Source organism: Myodes glareolus, chromosome 6, assembly GCF_982192425.1.
Source record: "Myodes glareolus chromosome 6, mMyoGla1.1, whole genome shotgun sequence".
Classification (NCBI taxonomy): domain Eukaryota; kingdom Metazoa; phylum Chordata; class Mammalia; order Rodentia; family Cricetidae; genus Myodes; species Myodes glareolus.
In genome coordinates, this window is record NC_142031.1 from 27,527,044 (window position 1) to 27,552,398 (window position 25,355).

Below are 25,355 nucleotides of genomic sequence, written 5' to 3' on the forward strand. Positions count from 1 at the left end.
CACTTTGTTTGGGCATTAACAAACCTGCATGAAACTCTGTCATGCTAATCTTCACTGTCAACCTGATTGGAATTAGGATCACCATGGAAACAACTGCTGGATGTGTCTTTGAGGGTGCTTCCAGAGAGGTTCAATTAAGGAGGGAGGATTCACCCTAAACATGGGCAGCATCAAACCATGGGCTGCAGTTTTGGGCTAAATGAAAAAGAGAAAACAGGGTGGGGGAGGTGGCTCAGCAGTTTAAGTGCTTGCTATGCAAGTAGGTGAGGACAGGAGTTTGGATTCCCAGGAACCCATGTAAATTCTTAGGAGGGGAGTGATCCACCTGTCATTCTAGCCTCCAAAGGGGATCCCCAGAGAGGTGATCTAGCAAGGTTAGTCACACCAACAAGTTTTGAATCTGACTGAGTGATGTGGCTTTGTTGGATAAGGTGAGAGGGAACAAGGACGATCCCCAGCATCAGGTCTCCACGTACACATGTACACATGCATGCCCACATGTGCAAAAACATGCACACACACACATGCATATCACACACATGAAAATGGGGGGGTGTATCAAGTTGAGCACTAACATTCCCCTTTCTCTCTCTGTCTCTCTCTCTCTCTCCTTCCTGACTGTAGGCTCAATGTCACCAGCCATCCTAGGCTCTTGCTGCTATGACTTCACCACCATGGTGAATTCTTTCTTTTTTTAAATTTTGCAGACTTTTAATTTCATAATAAAATAAAACAAACAAAACCCCCACAATACACAATACCCAACTCTGCTATTCTGTGGGAGGGAATTTTCCGGCCTTAAGGCATGAGGACAGGATAGAAGAGCTCCTTTAGACATGACAGAGACAGGTGGGTCAGGGCCATCCAAGGCTGCTGGGGGAGCCCCAGGGACACTATGCACAGGGCACGGGTTCCCTAGGGGGTCTCTAATCTATTTCTTCCATGCAAAAGTATTCTCATCACTCAAGTGGGGGGAGGAGCACTGGGCTCCTCTGCTGTCACCTCATCTTATAAACGCCCAGGCCTAGTTTGCTCATGCAGCAGAGTGGGTTTGGGGATCCTCGAGAGAGAAACCTGGGTGCTGCTGCTTGAAATTCCTCTGGTGTATTCTTTCTTAAACTGTAAAGCCAAAAGAATTCCTTTCTCCCTTAAGTGATGTGGGATTCCTCTCTGTATTCTGTGAATAAATAAACTGTCTTGAGCCTGAGCAGGGAATAGATGTAGGCATTGGTGTGGGGGTGGGGGGGACTAAACTGAATGCTGGGAGAAAGGAGGCGGAGCGAGGGAGAAGTCATGTAGCTCCACCAAAGACAGACGCCGGAACTTTAACCAGTAAGTCACAGCCATGTGGCAATACACAGATTACTAGAAACGGGTTAAATTAAGATATAAGTGTTAGCTAATAAGAAACTAGAGCTAATGGGCCAAGCAGTGTTTTAAATAATAAAGTTTCTGTGTGATTATTTCAGGACTGAGCAGCTGGGAACCAACAAGCGTCCTCCATGCAACACTTAAGTTTGTTCTAGGCAGAGATTTGGCCACAGTAAGAGAAAGTAACTACTTACACCCTGGCTATATGCTGGGCTGAGGGGCCTGAGGAACAGTACCTGAGACACCCACACAGTCTGACGAGAGAAGCAAACTTGAACTTAGGCAGCCTGTCCTGGACAGGCACAGAGTAGTTGGCAGCCAAGTGGAGGGCTGAGTATGGGGAAGAGTGAGCATCTGGGCCAACAGAGCCATGTGCCTGAAGCTCAGCAGGAGGTAGAGGGGAAGACAGCAGTCACAGCAGCAGTGGGTCCAGGAGCAAGCACATAACAGGCCCAAGCAGGCTCTGCAGGACACCAGAGGACTCTCAAGGGGACACGAGTGCCTCATGAAGTACCACTGACCCCCGTGGGGGACACAGCTGCCACAGGTATGCCCCTACTGCTTTCCAGCTCACAGGGGGCGTAATGGGAAGCAATGTTTTGATGGGGGGTCTGAAGCTCACGGAGCACTGGTCCACCAACTCCTGGAGTAAAGCAAAGGGAGAGTCAATGCCATGGAGACCTCTGTGGTCTGGGGCGTGGGAAGGGCACAAGGGAGATCTAAGGCTCACTGGGTATGAATGTTGGAGGAGGCTGCTTGTTCTTCCCGGCCGCCCAGAACTGAAATAATCACAGAAACTGTATTATTTAAATCACTGCTTGGCCCATTAGCTCTAGTTTCTTATTGGCTAACTCCTACATATTAATTTAACCCATCTCCATTAATCTGTGCATCACCATGAGATCGAGGCCTACCAGCAAATTTTCAGCACGTCTGTCTCTGGCAGCTCCATGGCTTCTCTCTGACTCCACTTCCTCTCTCCCAGCATTCAGCTTAGCTTTCCCCACCTAGCTCTGTTCCCCTAAAGCTCTGCTATAGGCCCAAAGCAGTTCCTTTATGAACCAATGATATTCACAGCATACAGAGAGGAATCCCATATCATATGAAGAATCAGGAAACACTCTCCAGCCCCAGACTTTCTAGAAGTCCTGAGCAACAGCTCCCCAGGGAGCATAGAAAAAAAAACTTTTTTAATGGCAGTGAAACATTTTTTTCTTTTTTCTTTTCTTTTTTTTAAATATTTATTTATTTTTTATGTATATAATATTCTGTCTGTGTGCACACCTGCAGGCCAGAAGAGGGCCCCATTACAGAGTCCATTACAGATGGTTGTGAGCCATCATGTGGTTGCTGGGAATTGAACTCAGAACCTTTGGAAAAGCAAACAATGCTTTTAACCTCTGAGCCATCTCTCCAGCCCCCCAGTGAAACACTTTTTGACAACTCATGAATGGTACCCCTTGGAAGGATCTAGACTTCCTAACTAAGGATGGACTTTCTGGTCTAAGAAAGATTATTATCCTATGAACGGCTGGGATGGTTCATACGGATTCTCAACTTGATAGAATCTAGGATCACCTAGGAGACTAATCTGTCCATGTGGGAGTGTCTACTCTAGGTTAACTAACTGCGGTGGGAAAACTCACCGTGAATATGGGCAGCACCATTTTGAGGGCTTGGTTCCGGACTGGATGAAAAGGAGCAAGCGAGCCCTTTTCTGCTCACTGCCCTCCACTGCTCACTGCACTAACAAAGGGACTCCAGCTCCCGCCATCGTGATGTCCTGCCATGACGGACTATACTGTCAAACCAACAAACTGGGCCATAGCAAACACTGCCCCTAGGGTGTTTTTGTTACAGCACAAGAACAGTAACTAATCCAGAGGCTTGAGCTCAGAGGTGCACAGAATTCAGATAAGGTCTTCATTACCCAAGAGCCTTTGCTGCTGTTTCCTTCTCCTTAGTACAGTCAGATGGACATGGAACCGGGGCACCTGCTCTTACCAGATACACTGAGACAGGTGACTACTGGGGCGTCTCTAGAGGCCCCATTCCATTCACCCCTGACCGCAGGCCTGCCCGTTTTCTCAGTTGTCTTATCTGGAGACCCACGCCTTGCACTCCCTCCTTGCGCAGAAAGGCTATCGAGGGGACCTGCCCCTGCAGAACGGCTCAGCCCAGGAGACCAGCAACTGGACCCAGGGGTATGCACTTTTCCAGTATCTCCTCTATTGGCCTTTAATGGCACTGTTTGCCCAGTTCCCAAACCATTAACTTCCACCTCCCAGCAGCCACACATCAATTAACGGAGGGCCTGCTCCAAGCCTGAGCTCCTGAACACAATTAAGCGTGACAGTCCACAAATAAGAAAGAACTGGAGAATTAATTAAGGTCTAAACAAATTAATTACCAGTCCCCAATCGATTCTGATGCCAGTACACATGCTCCCAGGCTCACCTTCTTTCCTACCGTCTCTATGTATAAATAGAAACCAAGATCTCCCACGTGACTGCTGTTCTAGACCAGAGCAGGGGATTGTGGGTGCAGAAAACCTCCCTGAGAGAGAGAGCAATGGCTGCAGGGAGCATCCGGAGCTTGCTTCCTGTGCACTTGGCACTTACGTGCACACAAGTGCTCACACAATCCTAGATGAAAAGTCAGGGGCAGTCTTGGAGATGGAATGCTCACTGCAAGACACAGCATAGCCCAGGTCACCCGCCCCCCCCCCCCACATCTAAGTTTCTCCACTCCAAAGGCACGTTCACCACAAGATTGAGTGGCCCTGGATCGGGGTTGGGAGTCCTCAGCTCTGGGTGCAAGGTGTAGATCCGATCTGGAATTTGTATATTCTTTTGTAAAATGGGGTGGTAAGCTCTGCCTTCGGTCCCTCCCAGCACTGAATGAGACACACTGAAGGGCTCAAGGTGGGAGGACTTGGTGGTCCCTGGGAGTTCTGGGCTCTGCAAACCTAGTGCAGGCCTGCGACGTTGTTGAGGTGGCCCCAGGATAGAGCAGAAGACTTAAACAAAGGGATGAAGCATTCCAAGCTGGGGTGGGGTAGGTTAGTAACCAGGGATCTGGATAGTGCAGAGGCCCCTAGATGCCTAGACTTTGTTTTCAGCTAGCATCTGGAGGAGCAAGCCAGAGAAGTGGGGACACAGCAGTTCCAGTTTCCTTGTTTGCCTAGGAAGAGAGGCATGGTTCCTTCCTATGACAGAGAGAGTCGTCTCGCCATGCTGGTGCCCTAAAGGGAAAGCGGCCTTTTACACGGTGAGGCAGGCTCTGAGGCTGGCGGCGACCAGCCAGCCTGCTGCAGAAAGCAAGAGCCAAGTCCTGGCCAGGGCACGGAGGGACATGGTAGAGAGAGACCAAGTGCAGGCAGCAGATGATGGCTTTGACCTTATATTACATTGTGGCAATCACTCACCAGAGAGACGAACAGAATCCTCTTTGCAGATGGGCCTGCTTCTCCCAAAGTCCTGGGAGTGAGAACTAGCAAGTTGCAAAGCCGGATGTATACAACTGGCTATGTATTAGGGCCTCAAGCTGTGTGGCAGAGGCTGTACTTGGGTGGGAGGGCTGAAGGCTGTCCCATGAAGACCGGAGGGGAATCAGGCTAAGGCTAAGAGGAGCAGGGCAGAGTGTCTCCAGAGGAGGAAAGGCTTTTCTCCTCCTGAGTCCCAGAGAGGTTAAGATCAGCTCAAGGTCACACAGCACAATGGATGCTGGACGGGGCTGGAACAAGCCACTGGCAAAGTTCTTATCTGAAGCTTACCCCCACCCCCACCCCAAGTCCCAATTACAACTTGGTGGGACCTCTGAGCCAGTCTAGTCTGCCTCGGACCCTCCAGCCCTGGCGGCTGAAAGCCCAGCCACTGAGTAGCTACGTTCTTTGCTCAATTAGATCCCATGACAAAGTCAGCTTTAAAGAGCTATTCCATTAATGGCCCACGGCAGAAATAGCTAAGAGTTCATTACAAGTGTGGAGTTGCTATAGCAATTATCTGGGTTGGCTAGGCTCCACTGGGTGGTTGGTTCTGGGAGTTTATTAGCTGCTGGGCATGGAGTGGGTGAGATCACCCCATTCTGTAGGTACTCCACAGCAAGTTCCTGTCAATGGAGTTTGGTCTGTGGCCTCACGGGCAGTTCTGGGTCAGAGATGGAGAGTACCAAGCCTACATAGTACATACAGGAAGCTGAGGCCTGAGGGGAAGGTCAGATCAGGGCTATGGGAGGGGGGCTGTGGGGTAGAGGACTCAGCTCTTCAGAGTGAGCACTGTGGGGGTGTGGAGGACTCAGACCTTCAGAGTGAGCACTGTGGGGGGTGGAGGACTCAGACCTTCAGAGTGAGCACTGTGGGGGGTGGAGGACTCAGACCTTCAGAGTGAGCACTGTGGGGGGTGGAGGACTGAGCTCTTTAGAGTGAGCACTGCTGGGGTAGAGGACTCAGCTTTCAGAGTGAGCATTGTGTGAGGTGGAGGACTCAGCTCTTTAGAGTGAGCACTGTGGGAGGTGGAGGACTCAGCTCTTCAGAATGAGCACCATAGGGTGGAGGACTCAGCTCCGTGGGGATGGAGGCCTCAGCTCTTTAGAGTGAGCAACATGGGGGTGGAGGACTCAGCTCTTCAGAGAGAGCACTGACATCAGAAGGATGTGGAACCTTCAGGCCTGGGCTGGGCATGTTCCCACTTTGGTTCTCCGACAAAGATTCTGAGCAGGTAACTTGGACTCGTGTATTCTCTGAACAACAAATGCTGACCTGCTTTGTGTTGCATTAACAGCTATTTCTTTAAAAAACAAAACAAAAAGACAAAAAAACAAACAAAAAACCCCACAAAACTTTGCACAGTGGTCTCCTTTCCAGAAACTGGCTGCTGCTTCCTGAGAGCCAGGCCAAGCTTTTCAATATCCTAAGGCTCCAGCAGAAAGTGAGCTCCCCTGCAGCCAGCGGCCCCTCTGACAGATGGGCGCAGACTAAACATTCCTCTCAGATTAATATTTCTATAGTATAAAACAAAATTCAAAGGATTTATAAAGATAATAAAACAAGTTATGAAAAAATTTTATTGTGATTTAGTAATAGATGTGCCTTTAAATTTCTTTATGCGGGGGAGTATGTGTGAACAGCAGAGGACCACTTTCCAGGATCAGTTCTCTCCTTCTACCATATGGGTCTTAGGAACTGGACTCAGGTTGTTACCTGTGGCCCAGGCTGCCTCAAGCTCACTATACAGCTAAGGATGATCTTAGACTTCTCGTTCTCTGTCTCCACCTGTCATGTACTGGTATTACAAATGTGCACTCCCAAGGTTAGCTGATCAGTACGCCTTTTATGACTACTTATATTTACCCTGCTCAGAAGCACCACATTGCGTAACATCACAATGTGGCATGGAACACACACGCGCGCGCGCAAACACACACACACACACGCACACACACACACCCCTGTGTGCAGATCTTACCTACTGCAGGGAAGGGCACGAATCTCTGCACAAGCAGGCGAGTGGCTGGGGTGAACTTGTTGGCTTTCTGAACCAGCACATTAAGGCCCACCTTGGAAAGGAAAGAACACAGAAAAAGATGCAGGATGCTGCAAGGGCTCATGGGATGGAGGAACAGACCTGGAGGGACGGCAGGAGGGAATTCCCTCCAATTTCCCTCAACCCCACACCCAGGTGCAGCCCTTCTGAGGCCAACTGGGCCTTCTAGCCTCTAGCCTTTGCTGACCCGGGCCCTAGATCTGGGGTAACCCACCCACCTCAGGCCACACCTGCTCCCTCAGGACCAGCTCTGAAGTCTACCACCTCTGTCACTTACTAGCAGTGGGACCTTATGCAGGTGACTCATTATCCTTTCTCTACTTCACTGCCTGGTGGTAGAAAAAGCACAGTTATTTCTACCACGTTCAGGGTTCAGGATAAGATCGTACATAAAAGGAATGAGCTTGGCACACAAGAGAACTCAGTAAGTGCAGTCATGGGACAATGGCTCCTTTCCCAGGCAGGCAGACCATGGGTCCTGTTTTCCTGGTACCTTCCTCCAAGCACTTAGTCCTCGGCTCATCAGTGTGGTCCCTGACCCTGGACCCGTGAGAGGCAAGGACCACAGGCCTTTTCTATGTGCGCTCAGCACTAAATGCTGTGTCTAGTAGCCCTGAGCACACGCTCAATGAGCTAGTGGTTGAGGATTAGGTACAAGCAAACACCTGGATAGAGAGCTCCCACAAGTGAATGGCACCTTCTCTGGGGGACAGGAAGGTGAGTGAGGCCATCAGAGAAGAAACTAGATAGGCAGCAGGCATGGGAAGACAGCAGATGTGACTCAGAAGTCTTGGTACCCTAGACTGATGCCCAGACAGCCCTGCCATGATGGTCCATCTTGGGAAGAGGAGGCAGTGAGGGGCATAGCAAGATCCGGCCTGTATTCAGCTCTGGACTCCTGGTGGATTAGCAGGCTGCCCTGTGCTCTTAGCCTGGCTCTGGACTCAGGGTTTTTGTTTGCTAGGGCTTTAGGAAGTCTCCAGGAGGTCGAAAGCCTGCAGGAGGACAGGAACAGCTGGGCCCGGAGTCCAGTGCAGGGACATGGGACAAGGGTGTGCCAGATAACCATCCCTTAGGCAGCCAGCCACTTCCGCCCAGGGTGCTCTGGGTGCTGAGTGTATATCCTATGTATTGTCAGCACGCTTACTTGCAAAAGGTTTTTTATTTTCACAGTGCTGGGGGATGAACCCAGGATGCCTGGCTGCTGGGCAAGTGCTCTACCACAGAGCTACCCCGCCGCTATCACGTACAATGTCTGAACAAAATATTTTCACCAAGAAGAGGCAGGCCCGGAAAGGACTGGTGACTTTGCCAAGGACACACAGTCATGTCGTGGCAGGTAAAGCTAGGATTTGAACTCAGGGCCTGCTGATTCCAAAGCTTCACCCCCACTTTCCAACTGACCTCTGTGATAGTTAACACCATTAACTTGACAGAATCTAAAATCACCTAGGAAATAACCATCTGGGTATGTTTGTAAGGGAGTTTCTAGATTGGGTCCACTGAGGTAGGAAGAGCCACCCTAAATGTGGACCAGGGTCCTGGACTGCATAAGGAGAAAGCAGGCTGGACATCGACATTCACCCTGCTTTTCCTCCTACTGTGGGTACAGTATGACACGCCACCTCTGTGTCACCATGCCTTTCCTGCCATGACAGACGGTATCCTTAAACTGAGAGCTCAACCGCAAATCCTCCCTCCCTTAGGGCATCCTTACGGGTGTTTGATCACAGAACGAGAAGCAACTAACATAGCCTTCTCTCAAGAAGCAACGGCCTGATACCCCAAACCATGGAGCATGTGTGGAACACAGAATCCCTGACAAAGGCCCATGAGGCATTGGGGTCCAGGTGTTGTGTGAATGGGAGGTGGGGCCTTTAATGTATCCCTGTCCTGGAAGGTGGCAAAGCCCTGCACACATACTCAGAAAGACGATGAAGCATTGTGGGAATGGGAAGCAGGAGTCATGGGGGAAGGGAACAAGGAGGCCCAAGCTTTCTCATGACTGGCAGCCTTCTGGGAGTAGGCAGAGCTGAAGTGTAGCGGGGGTGGGGGGGAGACAGAGACTAGAGACAATTGTTTGTAGCCAACGCGGAAACTTGCGGTGCCAACCTGAGACTGACCCCTCCTTGGCTGGCCACTCTCCCCCCTGGCTAGGACTGTCACTGTCTTGAAGGGGTGATCTAGTTGGTTTGCCCCATGCCAAGTGGGAACCGGGGGTAGGCAAGAAGGACGGGCAGAGTCTCGCTGAAGCCGTAGGAAGCTAGTCCCTTTAGGCTTCCCACCAGCAGCTCTGACCTCACAGTCCCCTTGGAGGTGAGTGGTCACACAAGGACCCGTGCCTCCTTCAGGCAGTGGCCGCTGTCCCACGGGTCCTGAGCATGGGCATGGCCGCACTAGGAAATCGCCTGCAAATCTCTACCTTGTTTGTTTTCCCCCTCTGCCCAAATGGAGCCCCTGTTTGGTTAATTTCTGTTTTGTAGTTTATTTGGAGGCTGTTAAAACAGACCCTGGGGGACCCTCGGCAATGGCTGTTCCATATCTCATTATCTCTTCTGAACCCGATTATTAGCTCCGATTCTTCTGATCGCTAGCTGCTGTTCGTGATGAGTTGTGTGCCATTAATGCCAGCTGGTTCCCTTAAACAGGACCCACCATGCCAGGGAAAATGAGCTGGCATTCCGAGCCTCCAGCCACTTGGCTTTTTAATTTTAATGGGCTCCACCAAATGTTCCAGGCCAAAGGACCCCGAGAAACAAGAACAGACGGGCTTCAACCCCCAAACTGCAGCCCTCCCTGGGACCCTTCCCAGACTGTCTGTCCCTGTCCAAGGTTCTGGGGGCAGTATGGCTGGGTGTCGAGGAGGTGAGAGCAAGTGGCCGTTTGCCTCCGTGTCTTTGGCGCAGACTCCACACTCACTGCCAGTGGGTAGGCGAGGCAGTCATACTGCCTCCCAGTGAACCCCCAACTCGGCAAGGACCCTCTCTCCACTTTGTAGTCCCCTGGTTCCTCTGTGGGTGTGGGGATGTTGGTCTACCTTCAGATAGATGTGTGTTTCTTGTTTCACCCCAGCCAAGTGGGGCTTGCTAGTTTTGTTTTTATACTTTATTGTTATTTTTTGATACATGCTTTCATGTAGTCCAAGATGGCCTCAAATTTGCTGAGGATGACTTTGAACTCCTGATCCTCCAGCCTCTACCTCCTCAGTGTCAGGTACAGGTGTGTCCTTGGTTTATTTAATGCTGGAGACTGAACCCAGATCTTCAAACATGTTTGGCAAGTCCTCTAACAACTGAGCTCTAGTCAAAGAAGCCTGCTAGCTCCCCACTCCACCATTTTAAAAAAGAATTGCATTTAACATTTTATTTATTTATTTATTTATTTATTTATTTATTTATTATGTATACAATATTCTATGTGTGCCTGAAGGCCAGAAGAGGGCACTAGACCTCATTACAGATGGTTGTGAGCCACCATGTGGTTGCTGGGAATTGAACTCAGGACCTTTGGAAGAGCAGGCAATGCTCTTAACCCCTGAGCTATCTCTCCAGCCCCTGCATTTAACATTTTTAATTTCATTTCATTTTTATGTATACATTTATGTTTTGAGACATGATCCCACTCTGCAGCCGTGGCTGGTCTATAATTGTGTAACAGACTCGAGTCCAGCTCACAGAGCTCTGCCTGCCTCTGCCCCCTCACCTTGGAACTTCTTCCTACCGTCACCTAAGCCACTTCCACCTCCATTCCCCCCAGTGGCTTTTTACAGAAGCCACAGAAGGGGTCTTCTGAGAGTGAGTACTGAGGCCAGTGAGAAGGCTTAGTGGGTAAAGACACTCGCTGCTAAGCCTGATGACCCAAGTTCAAGCCCCAGAACCCACCTGTTGGAAGAACTGAAAGCTGACACACAATTAAGAAAGAAAACGGACACCAACCTGCTTCACAGCCTTCACTGGGTCTCATGGCATCCACGGAGCCGCAGAGCCCCGAATGACCTCACTCTACAGATTTGGAGGCTCCTCTTGTGGACCAGTCCTCCCCGCCCCCACCAGGGCCTCTGAGCACTGTTCCTGCCAGGCCTCCTCTCTGCTCAGGGTGCTCAACTAACAGTTTCTGAAAGAGCCTGGAACTGGAACTGTATGTGGGGTGCTGGTGTTCATGTATGCTCGTGTGCATGTGTGCGCATGTGCCTTTTGTTCACGTGTACTCATGCACACATGTGTTCATATATATTTGTATGTGTGTGTGCATGCGTGTGTGTGTGTGTGCGTGCATGTGTATACTTATATGTGCGTGCCTGTGGAAGCCAGAGGGGGCATGGGATCCCCTGGAGTTGAAGTTACAGGAAGTCGTAAATTACCCTAGTGTGAGGATTAAATTCTGGTCTTCTACAAGAACACCAAGTGCTCTTAACCAGTGAACCACCTCCCCAGCCCCACACTCAGATGCTTCAGTTGTCAAGCTTGCAAGGCAAGCATTTTCACCAACTGAGCTATCCCCCCCACACCCCCCAACCCCAGGCCCAAGGCCAGAACTTTCTTCCATGTAGCTTAGTCTCCAGTACATATGTGTTTGCCTTTTACACATCTCTGAATCAAAATAATACATGCATCTGATAACTGAAAGAACACTGCAATATTTTGTATCTGTGGACTTGAATAAAAACCCATCTCTCCCAACAGACACTGAGTACCAGGGCCCAGGGCTTGCCATCTCTTACCCGCTCACTGAGTTCCCAGCATGTGGTAAAATGAGTGTGGACTTAGTGATGCTTCTAAAATACATCGAAGTGAATGATGTCCAAAGCATGAAGGTAAAAGGGGGAAGTCCCAAAGCAGACCTGCCTTTGCAGCCACTGCATCTGCCGTGCAGCTACTGCATCTGCCTTTGCAGACACTGAGCTTGCCGTGGTCCGTGGCAAGATGCTCACTCAGCTTGGGGAGGAGGCCCTGAAGGTCACCAAAGCTTCAGAAATAAAAGTGCATCTGATTGAACCCTGGGGGTGAGAAGGAGGAAGCTAAGTGGTGAGGGAGGAGGGCAGATGGAGGAGGGCGCCGCTCTGTAGAGGTGAAATCATGTAATCCCGTGTTGTCTACAAGGCTCTGCAAACTCTACTGCGCCTGTCAGTGGGGTCTGAGTGATCCTGAAGAACAAGGGAGGAGGAGGCATGCGACAGGAGGGATGCATGAAATCAGACCTCAGACCTCTCTGAGGAGATTGGGCAATCATATGCCCAAATGGTCCTGGGTTTGTGTGGGTCCCAGAAAGCAAGGGGTCAGGAAATCGCTGAAGTACCAGAAATACCCACCAGAGGGCACAGCTTTGTGAACTTAACCTGGCTACCAAGTGGACTGACTGGTGACCCTTCATGAAGGTCAAATGTCTTCCAGCCTCAGCCAGCCGGTTGCTTGGCAATGAGCTCAGGGGCAGAGAAGCAAAGGAGAATGGGATAGTCAGTCAACAGTCGTAGTTCCCGTCCTGGGCTGCAGCTGCAGGGGAGGGGCTTATCTGCTAGGGACAGTGCTCATGCCTAAGGCCTGAACTCTGTCTGATAGGTACTAGTGTGCTGGCTGTGAGGAACTACGTCAGACCCTTGTCCTCCCAAGAATAGATGCAGGGCTGCTTCTCCTGTTTGACTCGCCACTGCCAGCACCACCATCTGCAGGCTTCTGGAACACTTCACGGCTGCTGGGTCTATGCCATGGCCCCTCCAACCCAGAAGTCACTTGAAGGAAAAGTAGCATGCAAAAGACTGGACCAGGATTCATGGGTACATCCCAACTACCCTGGGAACTCTGAGGAGAACAGAAAGGCCTGGCTATGCCCTTGTCTTTCAAGAGGCAGGGTATGACCTGGATCATACCATTGACTTAATGTTGGGCAGAAGATAGAGGTCTATAAACCAAGCAAGCAGGTTGGTGGTAGACCTAAAGAACCACCTCTAGTCTCGACTGCTCCCAGGATGCCTGTGGGGGGGACCAGCCTACCAAGGGGCCCCAGTGGGAACAGGACAAAAGGTCCTTTATGTTAACAGGAGAGGATGTAAGTAGCCCTGGGGTGGGGAGCAGAGGCTCTGCCCTTGACTTCAGCTTGCGCTCAGTTTCCCTCTCTGTAAAATGGGGTTGAGCTAGCATAGTACCAGCACTCTGGAAGCATCAGCCATTGTTACTACTTGCATGGCTGTTTACTAACAAGGGCACGTGGGGTTGCCAGTAAGCAATGAGAACTGGAAGGCTCCCTGGGCCTCTCCCTGCAGACAAACGCTGCACCCAACAAGGAAGGACTACTTGGGGGAAGGAAGCCTGCATTGTTCCTTAAGGAGAGGTCAGTGTAGCTAAGGTTTAGCTGAAGATAAAAGAGTCAGGTACAGGACACAGATGTGTCTCTTGTCATTAGGCTCCCACAACCAGCTCCTGACAAATCACACAGATCAGCGCTGAACCTTCCTCCTAGCCAGGAACCAGTGGTCAGTGAGTTGCATCGGCCACCTCCTACTTCTGCCCAAGAACCTGCAACGCCCAGCCTTGGACTCCTCGTACGGCACTCACAGCCCTAGTGAAGAGCGCTGCTCTCACACTCTTGTCCCCTTCACCCTTATTCTCTACACGGCAGACACGCTTCTGACGGTGTCCAGAATCCGTTCCCATCTTTCTGAACCTACTGTGCCCTCTCTCCAGGACACCCAGCCCTGCTGTCTGCTGGCTTTCTCCATCTGTCCCATGTGCCATCCCTGGGACTGAGTTAGGTACTCAGAGTCAGCGCCACCAGGTTTCTAACTGCCCTATGCTCTCCACTCACCCTCCTAGCATCTCGAAAGCCATAACCGCAGCCCTGGCTCCTGCAAAGTCTGGACCTTGCAGATTTTGCAGAAGGAGTCAGGGTCCAACCTGCTCTCTTCCTTCACTGAGAATGCAAGGGCCAGCCCAGAAGCATTCCACACAAACTTCAGAACAAAAACACAAAGACGAGAGAGGCTTCCTTTGTTAAAAGACGGCAAACTGTTAGGTTTCAAAAATAACTTAAGACGGGATTTCTTTTTTATTCTAGAGCAAGCGCCCAGACATTGCCAAATCTATTTAGGAGGGCCCCAGAGAAGCCTCTCACCCCAACAGTTCGGGGCCCAGCATGAGGTTTCGTTTGGGGGAATGTCTGGTTGGCAAGGGGGTGCTACTGGCTAAGGTCAAGGGTTTTCCTGAGAGAGAGAGAGAGAGAGAGAGAGAGAGACAGGGCTCTGAAGACCTCGCAGAGGAGGCTGCATCTCGGCTCAGCTTAGTCTCCAGGACCTGCTCTCAGCCCGTCAGGCTCCATCTAGCCACCTGCTTGTAGGGACTCGTTTTAATTAATGCCAGCACTGGGCCAACCACTGGGGCCGCGACACCTGTTTGCAGGTCGTCTGCTCCTAACAGGCTCGCCCTGGGAGGGGATTTGTCTCTAATTGAAGCCGAAATCAGTTAATGAGCCTGCAGGGCCTGGGGTTCCGGGGAACAAGGGAGAGGAAAATAAAATCAAGGCCCTGTCTTAGGCAGTTTTGTGATTTATACACACAAAAGAACAGAAAGCAAGCTGCCGATTTTCCAAGTCAGGAACTCCACTCCATCTGCCCGAGTGAGCCCCTCGCTGTGTGAAGTCGTCAGGCAGAGGGACATGCCACTGCTAAGGCTCAGGCTCCTGGAGAGGAGAGGAGGGGCCTCTCAAGACCAGCAATCAATCAGCAGCCTAATTAATAGGTATTTATGGCACAGGGCTCTATGGTGCCCTCTGTGGGGTACAGGACAGATGCCTGTCCCTAGCTAACTTGTAATCCTACTGGGGACAACGAGAGGACAGGGACAGGGTGTGACTGAGTGTGGGAGGAACAAGAAGTTTCTGGGACTTAGATCAAAGAAAATCTCCTCTGGGGGCATCTGGAACCAAGCAAAGAGGAGGAGGCCGAGGGTGTCCCACACCGTGCAAGCACAGCCCAGTGTGAAGGAGCAAGCCCCAAGTAACTCTGCTGGGTTTTGTGGTTTCCACTAACCAATCTGAGGGCAGTATAGGTCTGGGAAGGATAGGGATGGAATAATGGGAACACCCCCCACCCCACCCCCACCCCCGCTAGGAACCTAAGGGCTGGGATTCAAGAGAGGCCAGAGCTTTCATAAGTAGAATTCCTGAGCCCTAGGCCCAAGGGGAAGGTACCAGGGCAATGACCTCTCCTTTGAAGCCCTTCCCTGTGTGGCCCCCACTCTCCTTCCAGATCCTTCTATTTCATCAGAACATCTCCAGGAAGGGGGAAGCTGTTGAAGCAGCTGGGCCAGAGAGGCTCCAAACTCCTCTTGAATGAGGCCTCTCTCCTCGGCAGAGTCAGGAAGCCTCAATTTTTCTGACTCCCAAATTAAGTTCCATGCAGGGTTGCAAGGCAACCGGGCGGATTTGCAGGTTTTCTACAGTGAGTCGTCTACACAGGTCTGGCTGCCTATGGCTTCTCACTGGCAGCAAGGCATAGGATTCAGGGAAAGAATGAGATAGATCCCAGGCACAAGAAGGGATGCCCCACTTAACAGCCACTTGGAGATGGCTTGGTCTGTGTGGGAGTGAAATAAAAGAGGCCACTTGAGGACAGCCCCCAAGCTCTACTTTGGAAGACAGCAATAGCAGAGAGTGTGTGGGATGAATGGTTTGTCACAAGTGTGTACAATTATGTTTAGTGACAGGAGAGATGAGGAAAGAAGGATTTATCAAAAGATTAGTATATACAAATTCTTTCTTTGTGTTAATTTGCATTTTCTTTCCTTTTAAAATTTGCTTTTATGTGTGTTTGGCCTGCATGTACGTGCACCATGTTTATGCAGCACCCATAGAGGCCAGAAGAGGGTGCAAGATTCTCTGGGACTAGAGTTATGGACGGTTGTGAGGGTGCTGAATCAAACCCAGTCCTATAGAAGAGCATTGTTCAGTCATCTTTGTTGTCAAGACAGAGTCCCATGGAGCCCAAGATGACCTCAAACTCACCATATGCCTGGGGATGACTTTGGGTTTCTGATCCTCCTGCCTCTACCGTGTGAGTGCTGGGTACAGGCATGGGCCACCATGACCTGTTTTTTGAGGTGTTGGGAATTGAAACAAAAGCGTTGTGCCTGCTAGGCAAGCACTCCAGCAGAGCTGTGCTCCCAGCCCTGACTTGTACTTTCTTTCTTTTTTAACAGTTAATAATTGTCGTGTTACTAGTTCAGAGTTGAAAGTTGTGAAGGTACTTCACCCTTTGGAGTTGGTTACAAGAAGCCACCCCAAGGGGGATCTAGGAAGAGCCACACATACAGGGGTAGGAACAAGATTGGACAATGTCTCAGAGGCTGTGGCCCACATCGCTCTCGGTGGCCTGCTTGCTGCCCCCAACTGGGAATCACTAATTCCACTCTCGTTCAGTCAATCTGCAAATTCCTCTAACAAATTCCAGCTTTCTTTTTACAGGTCACAAAGGCTCAGCACGAGCCTGACTTGAGGCGTTTTATAAACCTTCTGGACAGTAACCCTCCATCCAAGACTGAAGAGACTGCACACAGTTCTGTCCCCTGCATGCCAGTCCGACTGAAGGCCAACAGCCTCCTCTAAGTGACAGGACCAAAAAAAAAAGACACACACACCCTTTACTCGTGGAGCCTCCAGCTTCACATGGCTGCTGTCCAGGGACCCTTAGCTCAGTTAGGGAGAGGAAATTAAGGATCTGGGTTCAAGGAAGTTTAGAAGCAGTGAACTGGGACTGTAGACAGCCATAGACTGTGCCCCAGAGCTTCTAAGGAAAATAGGGAGACAAACAGCTAAGCTGTTCAAAGTGAGTGCTCAGTGCAGGGAAAGAGAGATGGCCGCCCTCCCTACCCTGAACTACACATCCCCATCCTCCCAATACCCTGGAGTGTCGATTTGTGTTCTTCCTATCAGAGACTCTTCTCGGAAAAATGGCTGGGCATCCCCTTGCAGACTCCACTCCCCACGCCCTGGCAGCAGCTCACGGGAACTGGGTAAGGATTACTCACAGCGATGGAGACAGCACTGATGACAGCTCCCAGGTAGCCCTGGATGAACTTGGATGCAGGTGAAGGCTGGAAGACACACAGAAAGGTAGACACACCGGGTATCCAAAGCTCCTGGCCCATGAGAAGCGCTCCCCAGGAAGCCGAAGGGGCCCAGGCCTCCCTCAACAGCCTTTGAAGCAGAACATACAAGGCCGGGGCAGGTATCACTGGGCCCCTTTACTCCTGCTTTGTTCTAGAAAGATCTGGGCAGACACTGTTGGCTGAAGGTGGGAAACAGCAGGGGCCCACACAGGCCCTTTATGCCCAGGCTGTTCAGGGTCCCAGTAGGAAGGTTGTGCTATGAGCAGGTGTTTAGGCCTGGCACACTTCTATGTGAGATAGCATTGTCTCACCAGCGACAGTCTAGTTGGCTCTCACAGCCCCCTCAGCCCAGCCATTGGGCAGCTTTGCTGTGGGTACTGCTGCCCAGTCGTTCCATAGAACAAAAGACCTCAAGTCCCGACGTAAAGAGAATTACAGGAAAGCTGAAGAACCTGGCTTTGCTACAGCTGCAGTTTGGAAACAGGTTTAAGGTTATGTAGGAGGTAACTGAGTGCAGCCACATAGGTGAAACCTGCAGGAGGGATGAGGGATGCAGGGCTAGATGAGATGGTGCCCTTAAAGTCTCCGGCCCCTCAAGCTCCCACTGCAAAGACCAGCTTCTAACTGCTCTTTTTGCCTCTGTCAGAAAATATTAAGAACAGCCCCTCAGAGGGAACCCAGATTCCTCTGGATCCGAGGATGGCCCAGAAGGAAAGATGGCCTTATCAGACATCAGCTTGTGTGGTCGGCAATCTAAGAGCTGGGGACACTGAGCTGGCTTCTAAGTGGGTTCAGAAGCTTAGGGCAGTTCAGTCCTCAGGAAGTTGATACCGTCTAGATGCGGTCTCTGAGTGTACGAGCTCCTCCTCCAGAAGCACCCGGAAGCCAGCAGAACTCACCTCCTACAGACCTCCCTCATTTTACCCACCTATGGCAGGGCTCTTCCCAGAGGCTCCCTGACCCATGCCACACAAGCTGGACGCTACCTGCCTGTGGAGCTGGCAGCAGAAACAAGCACTCAAAGGGGGCAGTGCTTGGCACCAACCATGGTAGCCTGTCACACTGCAGAGAGAATGACCAGGTCACTCCCACCTGAACCGCCATGTACAGAGAAGGCAGCAACACTCACCTTGGTAGCGTTGCGGTTTGCATAGTTGACACAGGCGTTATGGCTCTGGTTCAGCCACTGAAGGCAACAGGGAGAGAAGGGAGGGAAGGCACGGTCACCTCTATGGAAGACCCCACCTCCACTCCTGCCAGAAATCATGGAAAACTGTCTCTGTATGTAGACAGAGATTGGGGACACTGCGGTGATGTCTAGGTGAGCACGGAAGTTTGGGGTGCGGGGTACAGTCCTCAGGATATAGATACCATTTGCACTCAAGATCTGAATGTACAAATTGTCCCAGAAGAATCCAGAAGCTAGTCAAAGTCCCCTCCTACAGAGCCTCTGTTATTTGACCCCTCTTTACCTGCCAGAGCCACATGAGTTTCTTGCTGGTTAGCATGATGTTGGCATGAGAAAGGGGCTACAGGGCCCTGGTCACTGACCAGTAGTCAAGCAATCAATGGGTAGAATGAGTTGCCAGTGACATGCCATTGTGTTCCAGGTGAGGGTACCCAGCCCCTCATCACCTCCATCTGAAGGTTAAAGTGACACAAAATAGCCGGCATCACACTGAGGTGGGGGGGGAGACTGTTCAGTAGAAACAAAGTCTTGGTGCTTTAGGGATGGGGCAGGGCCTAGGAGCACGCGACCCAGGGCTAGGCCTGAATGGATCAGGGGACAATGGGGAAGTTCCAGACCAGTGTGTGTGTGTGTGTGTGTGTGTGTGTGTGTGTGTGTGTGTACGCATATGTACATGTGCCTGCCTTCAGAAATCCTCTCCACAGATTCTTACCTGCCAGAAGACAGTGGATGCCAGAGTCTGGTTGGGCAAGAGAAGACCCACCACCTAGGAAAGTGAGAGGAGTAGGTTAGGGAAGGCAACAGAGATGCCCAATGCTTTTCTTTTTGTTTCCTTCCTTCCTTCCTTCCTTCCTTCCTTCCTTCCTTCCTTCCTTCCTTCCTTCCTTCCTTCCTTTCTTTCTTTCTTCCTGAGACAGAGTCTCACTACATCCAGGCTGACCCAAGTTGGCTTTGAAATCATAGCAAGCCTCCTGCTGCAGCCTCTTGAATGCTAGTACAGGTGTCTACCACCATGGCTGGTTCACCCTGTGAATTTGCAAAGCAAAACTATATAGCCATGGAATAGAAGGACTTGGAGCTAACGGACACCGGTGTGGTCTGGTGTGCAGGTGAACAGTGGTGCCCCGGTGAGACTGCATGCAGCAAAACAACCGGAGTGCAGAACTACATCACTGTGCAATCCTGTTTATATGAAAGAAAAAATATAGCTGTCTACACACACACTCACACATTCTCACACACATTCATACACATTCACGCACACTCATACTCATAACACTCACACACCCACACTCTCACACACACTCACACTCTCATACACACTCATACACACATACACACTCACAACACTCACTCACACACACACACACACACACACACACACACACACACACACACACACAGCATCTGTAGTTAGCAGAATCAGTTGAGGATTTCCATGGAAGCCATTCCACAATACCTCCTCATAGTCTGACTGCCGCCTTTCTCTTAACAATGGATTTTATTTATTTCCATAATTGGAGGGAGCCATAAAAACAAATGAGCAAACCAAGGAACCTCACTTCTTCCCCTCAAGTAGACTAAACCTTTCTCCTATGTGATTCTTGTGATAATTAAATAATCTCAAAGTCCTCCAAGGAATTCATACACAGAATTTGGGGAATTGTTATCACTAAGCCTTTGTCAAGAGAAAACTGACACTGTGGTTAACCTAATGACTGGGCCACAAGAGTTTAACAAGCAGTGGTTTCCATGGGCGTTAGACTGCCCCCAGGGTCATGTGCTAAAGGCTCAGTCCGTGAGGGCACTGCAAGTTCATTCCTGAGTTATCAGGGGAGGAAGTAGGTCACTGAGATGGTACCGTTGAAGGCATATCCTGTCTCTAGGCATTTCCCCTCATGCACACTCTAGGCCTCCTGTCCACCATGCACTGAGCCATTTTGCTCAACCACGAATGTGTTCCCTGCCACATGTACCTCATCATGGTCGTAGAAGCAACAGAACCAAGTGACCATGAACTGAGACCTCCGAAACCATGACCCAAAGTAAACCCTTTTCTCTTTTATATTGCATTTTGCTACAAGAGGACGCTAACATTTTGAGTGAATGAAGAAAGAAATGCACTAGGCATGGTTGTCGACCCATTATACCTCAAACCTAAATAGCACCTGGAATCTAGACTTGCTGGCTACCTTCAAAATGTTATTATTTATTTATTTAGTTGTTTATTTATATGTGTGTGTTTCTGTGCATGAAGTCCCAAAGAGATCATTGGATCCCTGGAGCTGACGTTATAGGCAGTTGTGAATTGCCTGATGTGGGTGCTGGCAACTGAACTCAGGTTCTCTGGCAGAGGAACACATGCTCTTAACCACTAAACCAGTGGTTCTCAACCACTGTTACCCTTTAATACAGTTCCTCATGTTGTAGCAACCATCAACCATAAGATTATTTTGTTGCTGCTTCATAACTGTAATTTTGCTACTGTTATGAATTGTAATGTAAATATCTGATATAAAGGATACAGTCCCTGTGAAAGGGTTGTTTGAATCCCAAAGGGGTTGCTGTCCACAGGTTGAGAACCATTGCACTGAACCATCCCTACACCCCCACACCCCTTCACACACACACACACACACACACTTTCTAAACAGTTTTATATGTCCTAGGACGGCCTTGTACTTGTTGTATAGCTGAGGATGATCTTGAAGTCCCTGCCTTGCCTCTGTCTCCCCAATGCTAGTATTGCAGGAAACAGAACCATGCTGGGGTGCTGGGGATTGAACCCAGGGTTCTGTGCATGCTGAGCACCAAGCTACATCTCCAGTCTTGACTGTATGTGTGTGTGTGTGTGTGTACGTATCTGTGTCTGTGACTGTGTCTGTGTATCTGTGAATGTATGTGCACCTGTGTCTCTGTGTGTATCTATGAATGTGTGAATCTGTGAATGTGTGTGTCTCTGTGTGTGTCTGTATGTGTACCTGTGAATGTGTCTGTGTGTGCATCTGTGACTGTGTTTGCATGTATGTGTCTCTGTATCTATGACTGTGTGACTATGTATCTGTATGTGTCTCTGTGTCTGTGACTATGTGTCTGTATGTGTCTCTGTGTCTGTGACTGTGTGTCTGTATGTGTCTCTGTGTTTGTGTGTGTTTGTGTGTATATCTGTGACTGTGATTGTGTCCATGTGTGTACACACAGACACCACGGCTCATGCATTTGGAGGTCAGAGGACAACTTTTACAAGTCAGTTCTCAATTTCCATCTTGTTTTGAAGTGAGATCTCTCTTGTCTCTGTCCCTGTGCTCCATGCTCCAGACAAACTAGCCCATACACTCTGGGCAATTCTCCTGCCTCCACTTCCCATCATACTATGGAAATGGTTAGATTATAGATGGACACTGCTGTCTCCAGATTTCTACATGGGATCCATGGATCCAGGCTCAAGGATCTGAACACAGGTCATCAAGGTAGGTGCTTTACCCACTAAGTCATTTTCCTGGCCCTTTGCTATTTTTTTTTTTTGAGACTGAGTCTAATATAGCTCTGGCTGGCTATAAACTTCCTACGTAGTTGAGGAAGATCTTGAACTCCTGATCTTCCTGCCTCTACCTCGCACATGCTGGGCTTACAGGCATGCACCACCATGCCTGGCTGATCTTGACATTGGCTGCGCCATGGACATCAAAGATTCGTGTGAGCCTCTTAAGTTTACCTTTGGAGTGTTTGTGTGCAAAGCAGCATCTACTAAGTACTGCTGCATATGGGGAAAATGTGCACAGCCATCCACATATTGACTTATTTATTATTCCTGTAGATAAAATGGCTCTTTGGCAAGAATTTCTGCAAGGAACAAGTATAAACATCCAATACTATGCAGTAAATCAAATTCTAGACATCCTTAGCAGCATTAGTAAATCATGTTTTAAACATTAAAATGTTTTAAAACAGCGAACACACACGCACATTTATATTTATTGGCCCATATCAGCTTGAATAAAATTATATAATGCGAAGCCATTCCACAGCTCCAACAGGAGCTACACACAGTAATTCTTTTCCAGGATGAAATCTCTATTTTATTTCTTTGTGCAGCAGCCACAAAGGGCAATGAACTAAAACCCAGGCAGGTGACCATGAGCCTCGGCTGCAGCTCTAGCCTGGTGGTCTCAGATCCATGATTCCCTCTGGAACATGACCTTTCTATGCTATCAGTTCCACACACCCTCCACCCCAGTATGTGCTGTGTTATGTGTGTCTGGGATCTATGTTTGTGTGTAGATACATGTGGAGGCCCGGGGGAGATGTAGAACATGTTCCTCAATCACTCTCCACTGTATTCATTATTTACTTTTAATGTACATGTGTGGGTGTTTCCCTGCATGGATGTCTGTGTATCACTTACATGCAGTGCCTACAGATGTCAGAAAAGGGTGTTGGATCTCCCGGGACTGGAGTTGTGAGTTGCCGTGTGCTGGGGACCTAACCCAAATTCTTTGCAAGGGCAGTGTGCTTAACCACTGAGCCATCTCTCCCTAGTCCTACCACTTTTATGCTTTGAAACAGGCTCTCATGGAAACTGAAGCTCTGGCTGGCCAATCAGCTTTAGGGACTTATTTGCCTCCATACCACTCCTCCACCATGCTAGGTTGCAGGCACACACTACTGTGCCTGGATTTTTTTCCATAGGTCTGGGAATCTAAACTCAGGTCCTCATGCGTGTATAGTAGGCAGTTTTTAGATTTAGTCATCTACACCCCTCTCCCAGCTCAGTTTAAAAGTCTATTCTCAGGTTACAATTGTTTGGAGAGGTAACCCCATTGTCTGTGAGGTGCTGTCTCCCAAGGGATCCAGACTTTTTTTTTTCCTGCCTTGGGTCTCTAGTCAGAGCAAAAAGAAACTGAACCTAGAGTGACAGAGGAAAAAGTCTAACTGACACGAGGGAAAGGTGGGGTGTCACATAGTCACACATGAGCCCATGAGCGGCCACCTATAAACGGGCAATTCACAGTGTCCTTTGGTGAGTGTTCAGGTACCCCTACCTTCTGTGGTTTATACATTATCATACTGAGGACTATGCAGTACACCCCTCATCACCAAATCCCACATTTCTGGATGGTGCTTAAGCATCAGGAATGTTCTCAGACACCATTACCTGGGGCTCTGTGTATTGTCACCAAGGCACTTGCTGTCCAGGATGATCACTGTACTTTGAATGATGGGGTCCTGTAGTGATATTTCATGTGTATTTTAATAAAGCTTGCCTGAAGATCAGAGAGTGAAACAGCCACACTGATCAGCCGTACAGACCAGGCAGCAATGACATACACCTTTAATCCCAGTAGCCACACTAGCTTGCCATAGAAACCAGGTGGTAGCGGCGCACACCTTTAATCCCAGCGCTAGAGAGGACTATAAGATGGGAGGAGACAGGTCTTACTCACAGTCTCATTCTGAGATTTCTGGAAGCAGGATCACCATTTCAGACTGAGGTAGAGGTCAGAGCCAATGGGTGGCTGTTTTGCTTTTCTGATCTCCAGGTTGAACCCTAATTTCTGTCTCTGGGTTTTTATTAATCATGCTACAGGGTCCCTTCACTGAATTACCTTAGAAAGACTTCTTGGTTTTTCAGTCAGAGGTTGTGTGTCCAAACAACTGGTTCATATCTCTCCTGCGGTCCCTCGGTCATTTACCTGTGTCTGAACACTAAGAAGCCCAGGCCAGGGTCAGTAAGATGGCTCAGTGGGTAAAATGCTGGCCATGCAAACCTGACGATTTGAGTTCTACCTTAGAACTACCCACACTTTGAGTCCTCAGAGTTGCCCTCTGACCTCCACACATACATGGTATTACACACACACATGCATAGAAACACACACGCACACAGACATAGACGCACAGACACATTCACACACACAGAGACACACAAGTGCATACACACACTAATAATAATAACAACAATAAATAAAATTAAAAGAAGCCTGGGCCAGCTTTCTCTGTCCACAACTCTCATGGATACAGACCCACACTGCTCATTTCTTCCCATTCCCAGCCTCATGATCTTCTCTTCCCTTCCCCTCTCTAACTTCTTTTTTTTTTTTTTGGTTTTTCGAGACAGGGTTTCTCTGCATAGCCCTGGCTGTCCTGGAACTAGCTCTTGTAGACCAGGCTGGCCTCAAACTCACAAAGACCCACCTGTCTGCCTCCCAAGTGCTGGGATTAAAGACACGCGCCACCACTGCCCAGCCCTTGGTGTCATTTTTATCTTTACTCATTTTATTCTATAGTATGCATTTTAAAAACTGACATATACTATTTTCTAGAATACTCCAGAGCCCTGAATGAACGTGTACCTAGGTTGTGTCAGGCATTGCACATGATTCTGACTAGCAAGTGTTTGAATGTGTTGAAAACCTTGTTACCTGCTACAACACAAACCTGGGGTCCATACCAGGGCCTCAAACCACTGAAACTTCTCCATGCTTTTCTTAGGGAGATCACCTTGTTGGATGACCTTGCCAAGCATGAGCCCCTTGCTGGAACCTTATAATAACGAAGACCCTATAAAATAGAGTCAGCCTTCCACATTTTGCTGAGGCCTCAAGAAGTGCAGGGATCTTCCCAAACCTTTCTAGTAAATTCAAGAGCCGGGTCTCTCAATCTCGAGCTTGGCATCTTGGTTCTGATTTTAGGGTGCTCCTCCAGCTTGTCTCCATGAGCTCTAAGGAAGAGGGGGCCCAGGTACTAATCTGGTTGATGGGGCATAGTATATGTAGTGTGCCCTGAGGTAGGGAGTGGGGAGCTTAGGTGGTCCCTATGATGGCAGGGGAGGGGAGTGGGGAGCTTAGATAGTCCCTGTGAGGGTTAATCTTCATTGCTAACTTGACTGATTGAATTTAGAATGACATACACCTCGGGGTGTTTCATGATAGAGTCCATAAATATTTAATTGAGGTGGGAAGATATGCCCCTCAAATGTAGTTGGCCCTATAGAGAGCTAGCTGCTTCCCGAGAAGTGGACATCATGTGACCAGCTGCCTCAATTCCTGCTGCCACGACTTTTCACCATGGGAGACAATGTCCTCAAACTACGAGCCAAAACAAACCCTTCTTTACTTAAATTGTGTCTATTGTGCATTTCGCCACAACGGAGAGAAA

At 49.4% G+C, this 25,355-nt stretch overlaps 1 protein-coding gene across 6 annotated transcripts in view; it reads right to left on the reverse strand.

The window, feature by feature from the left end:
- Positions 1-25,355, reverse strand: part of Sfxn5 (sideroflexin 5) — a 122,676-nt gene that overhangs the window by 39,719 nt on the left and 57,602 nt on the right. For 5 of the 6 annotated variants that reach the window (XM_048416367.3, XM_048416370.3, XM_048416366.3 and 2 more), the window contains 4 exons: positions 18,910-18,963; positions 18,138-18,194; positions 16,928-16,993; positions 6,837-6,927 (listed from right to left, as the gene is read on the reverse strand). In XM_048416367.3, the coding sequence (XP_048272324.3) occupies positions 6,837-6,927; positions 16,928-16,993; positions 18,138-18,194; positions 18,910-18,963 (268 nt within the window). Of the gene's footprint in view, positions 1-6,836; positions 6,928-16,927; positions 16,994-18,137; positions 18,195-18,909; positions 18,964-25,355 lie in introns of those variants that run through there. The other variant, XM_085690554.2, reaches the window with a different exon arrangement.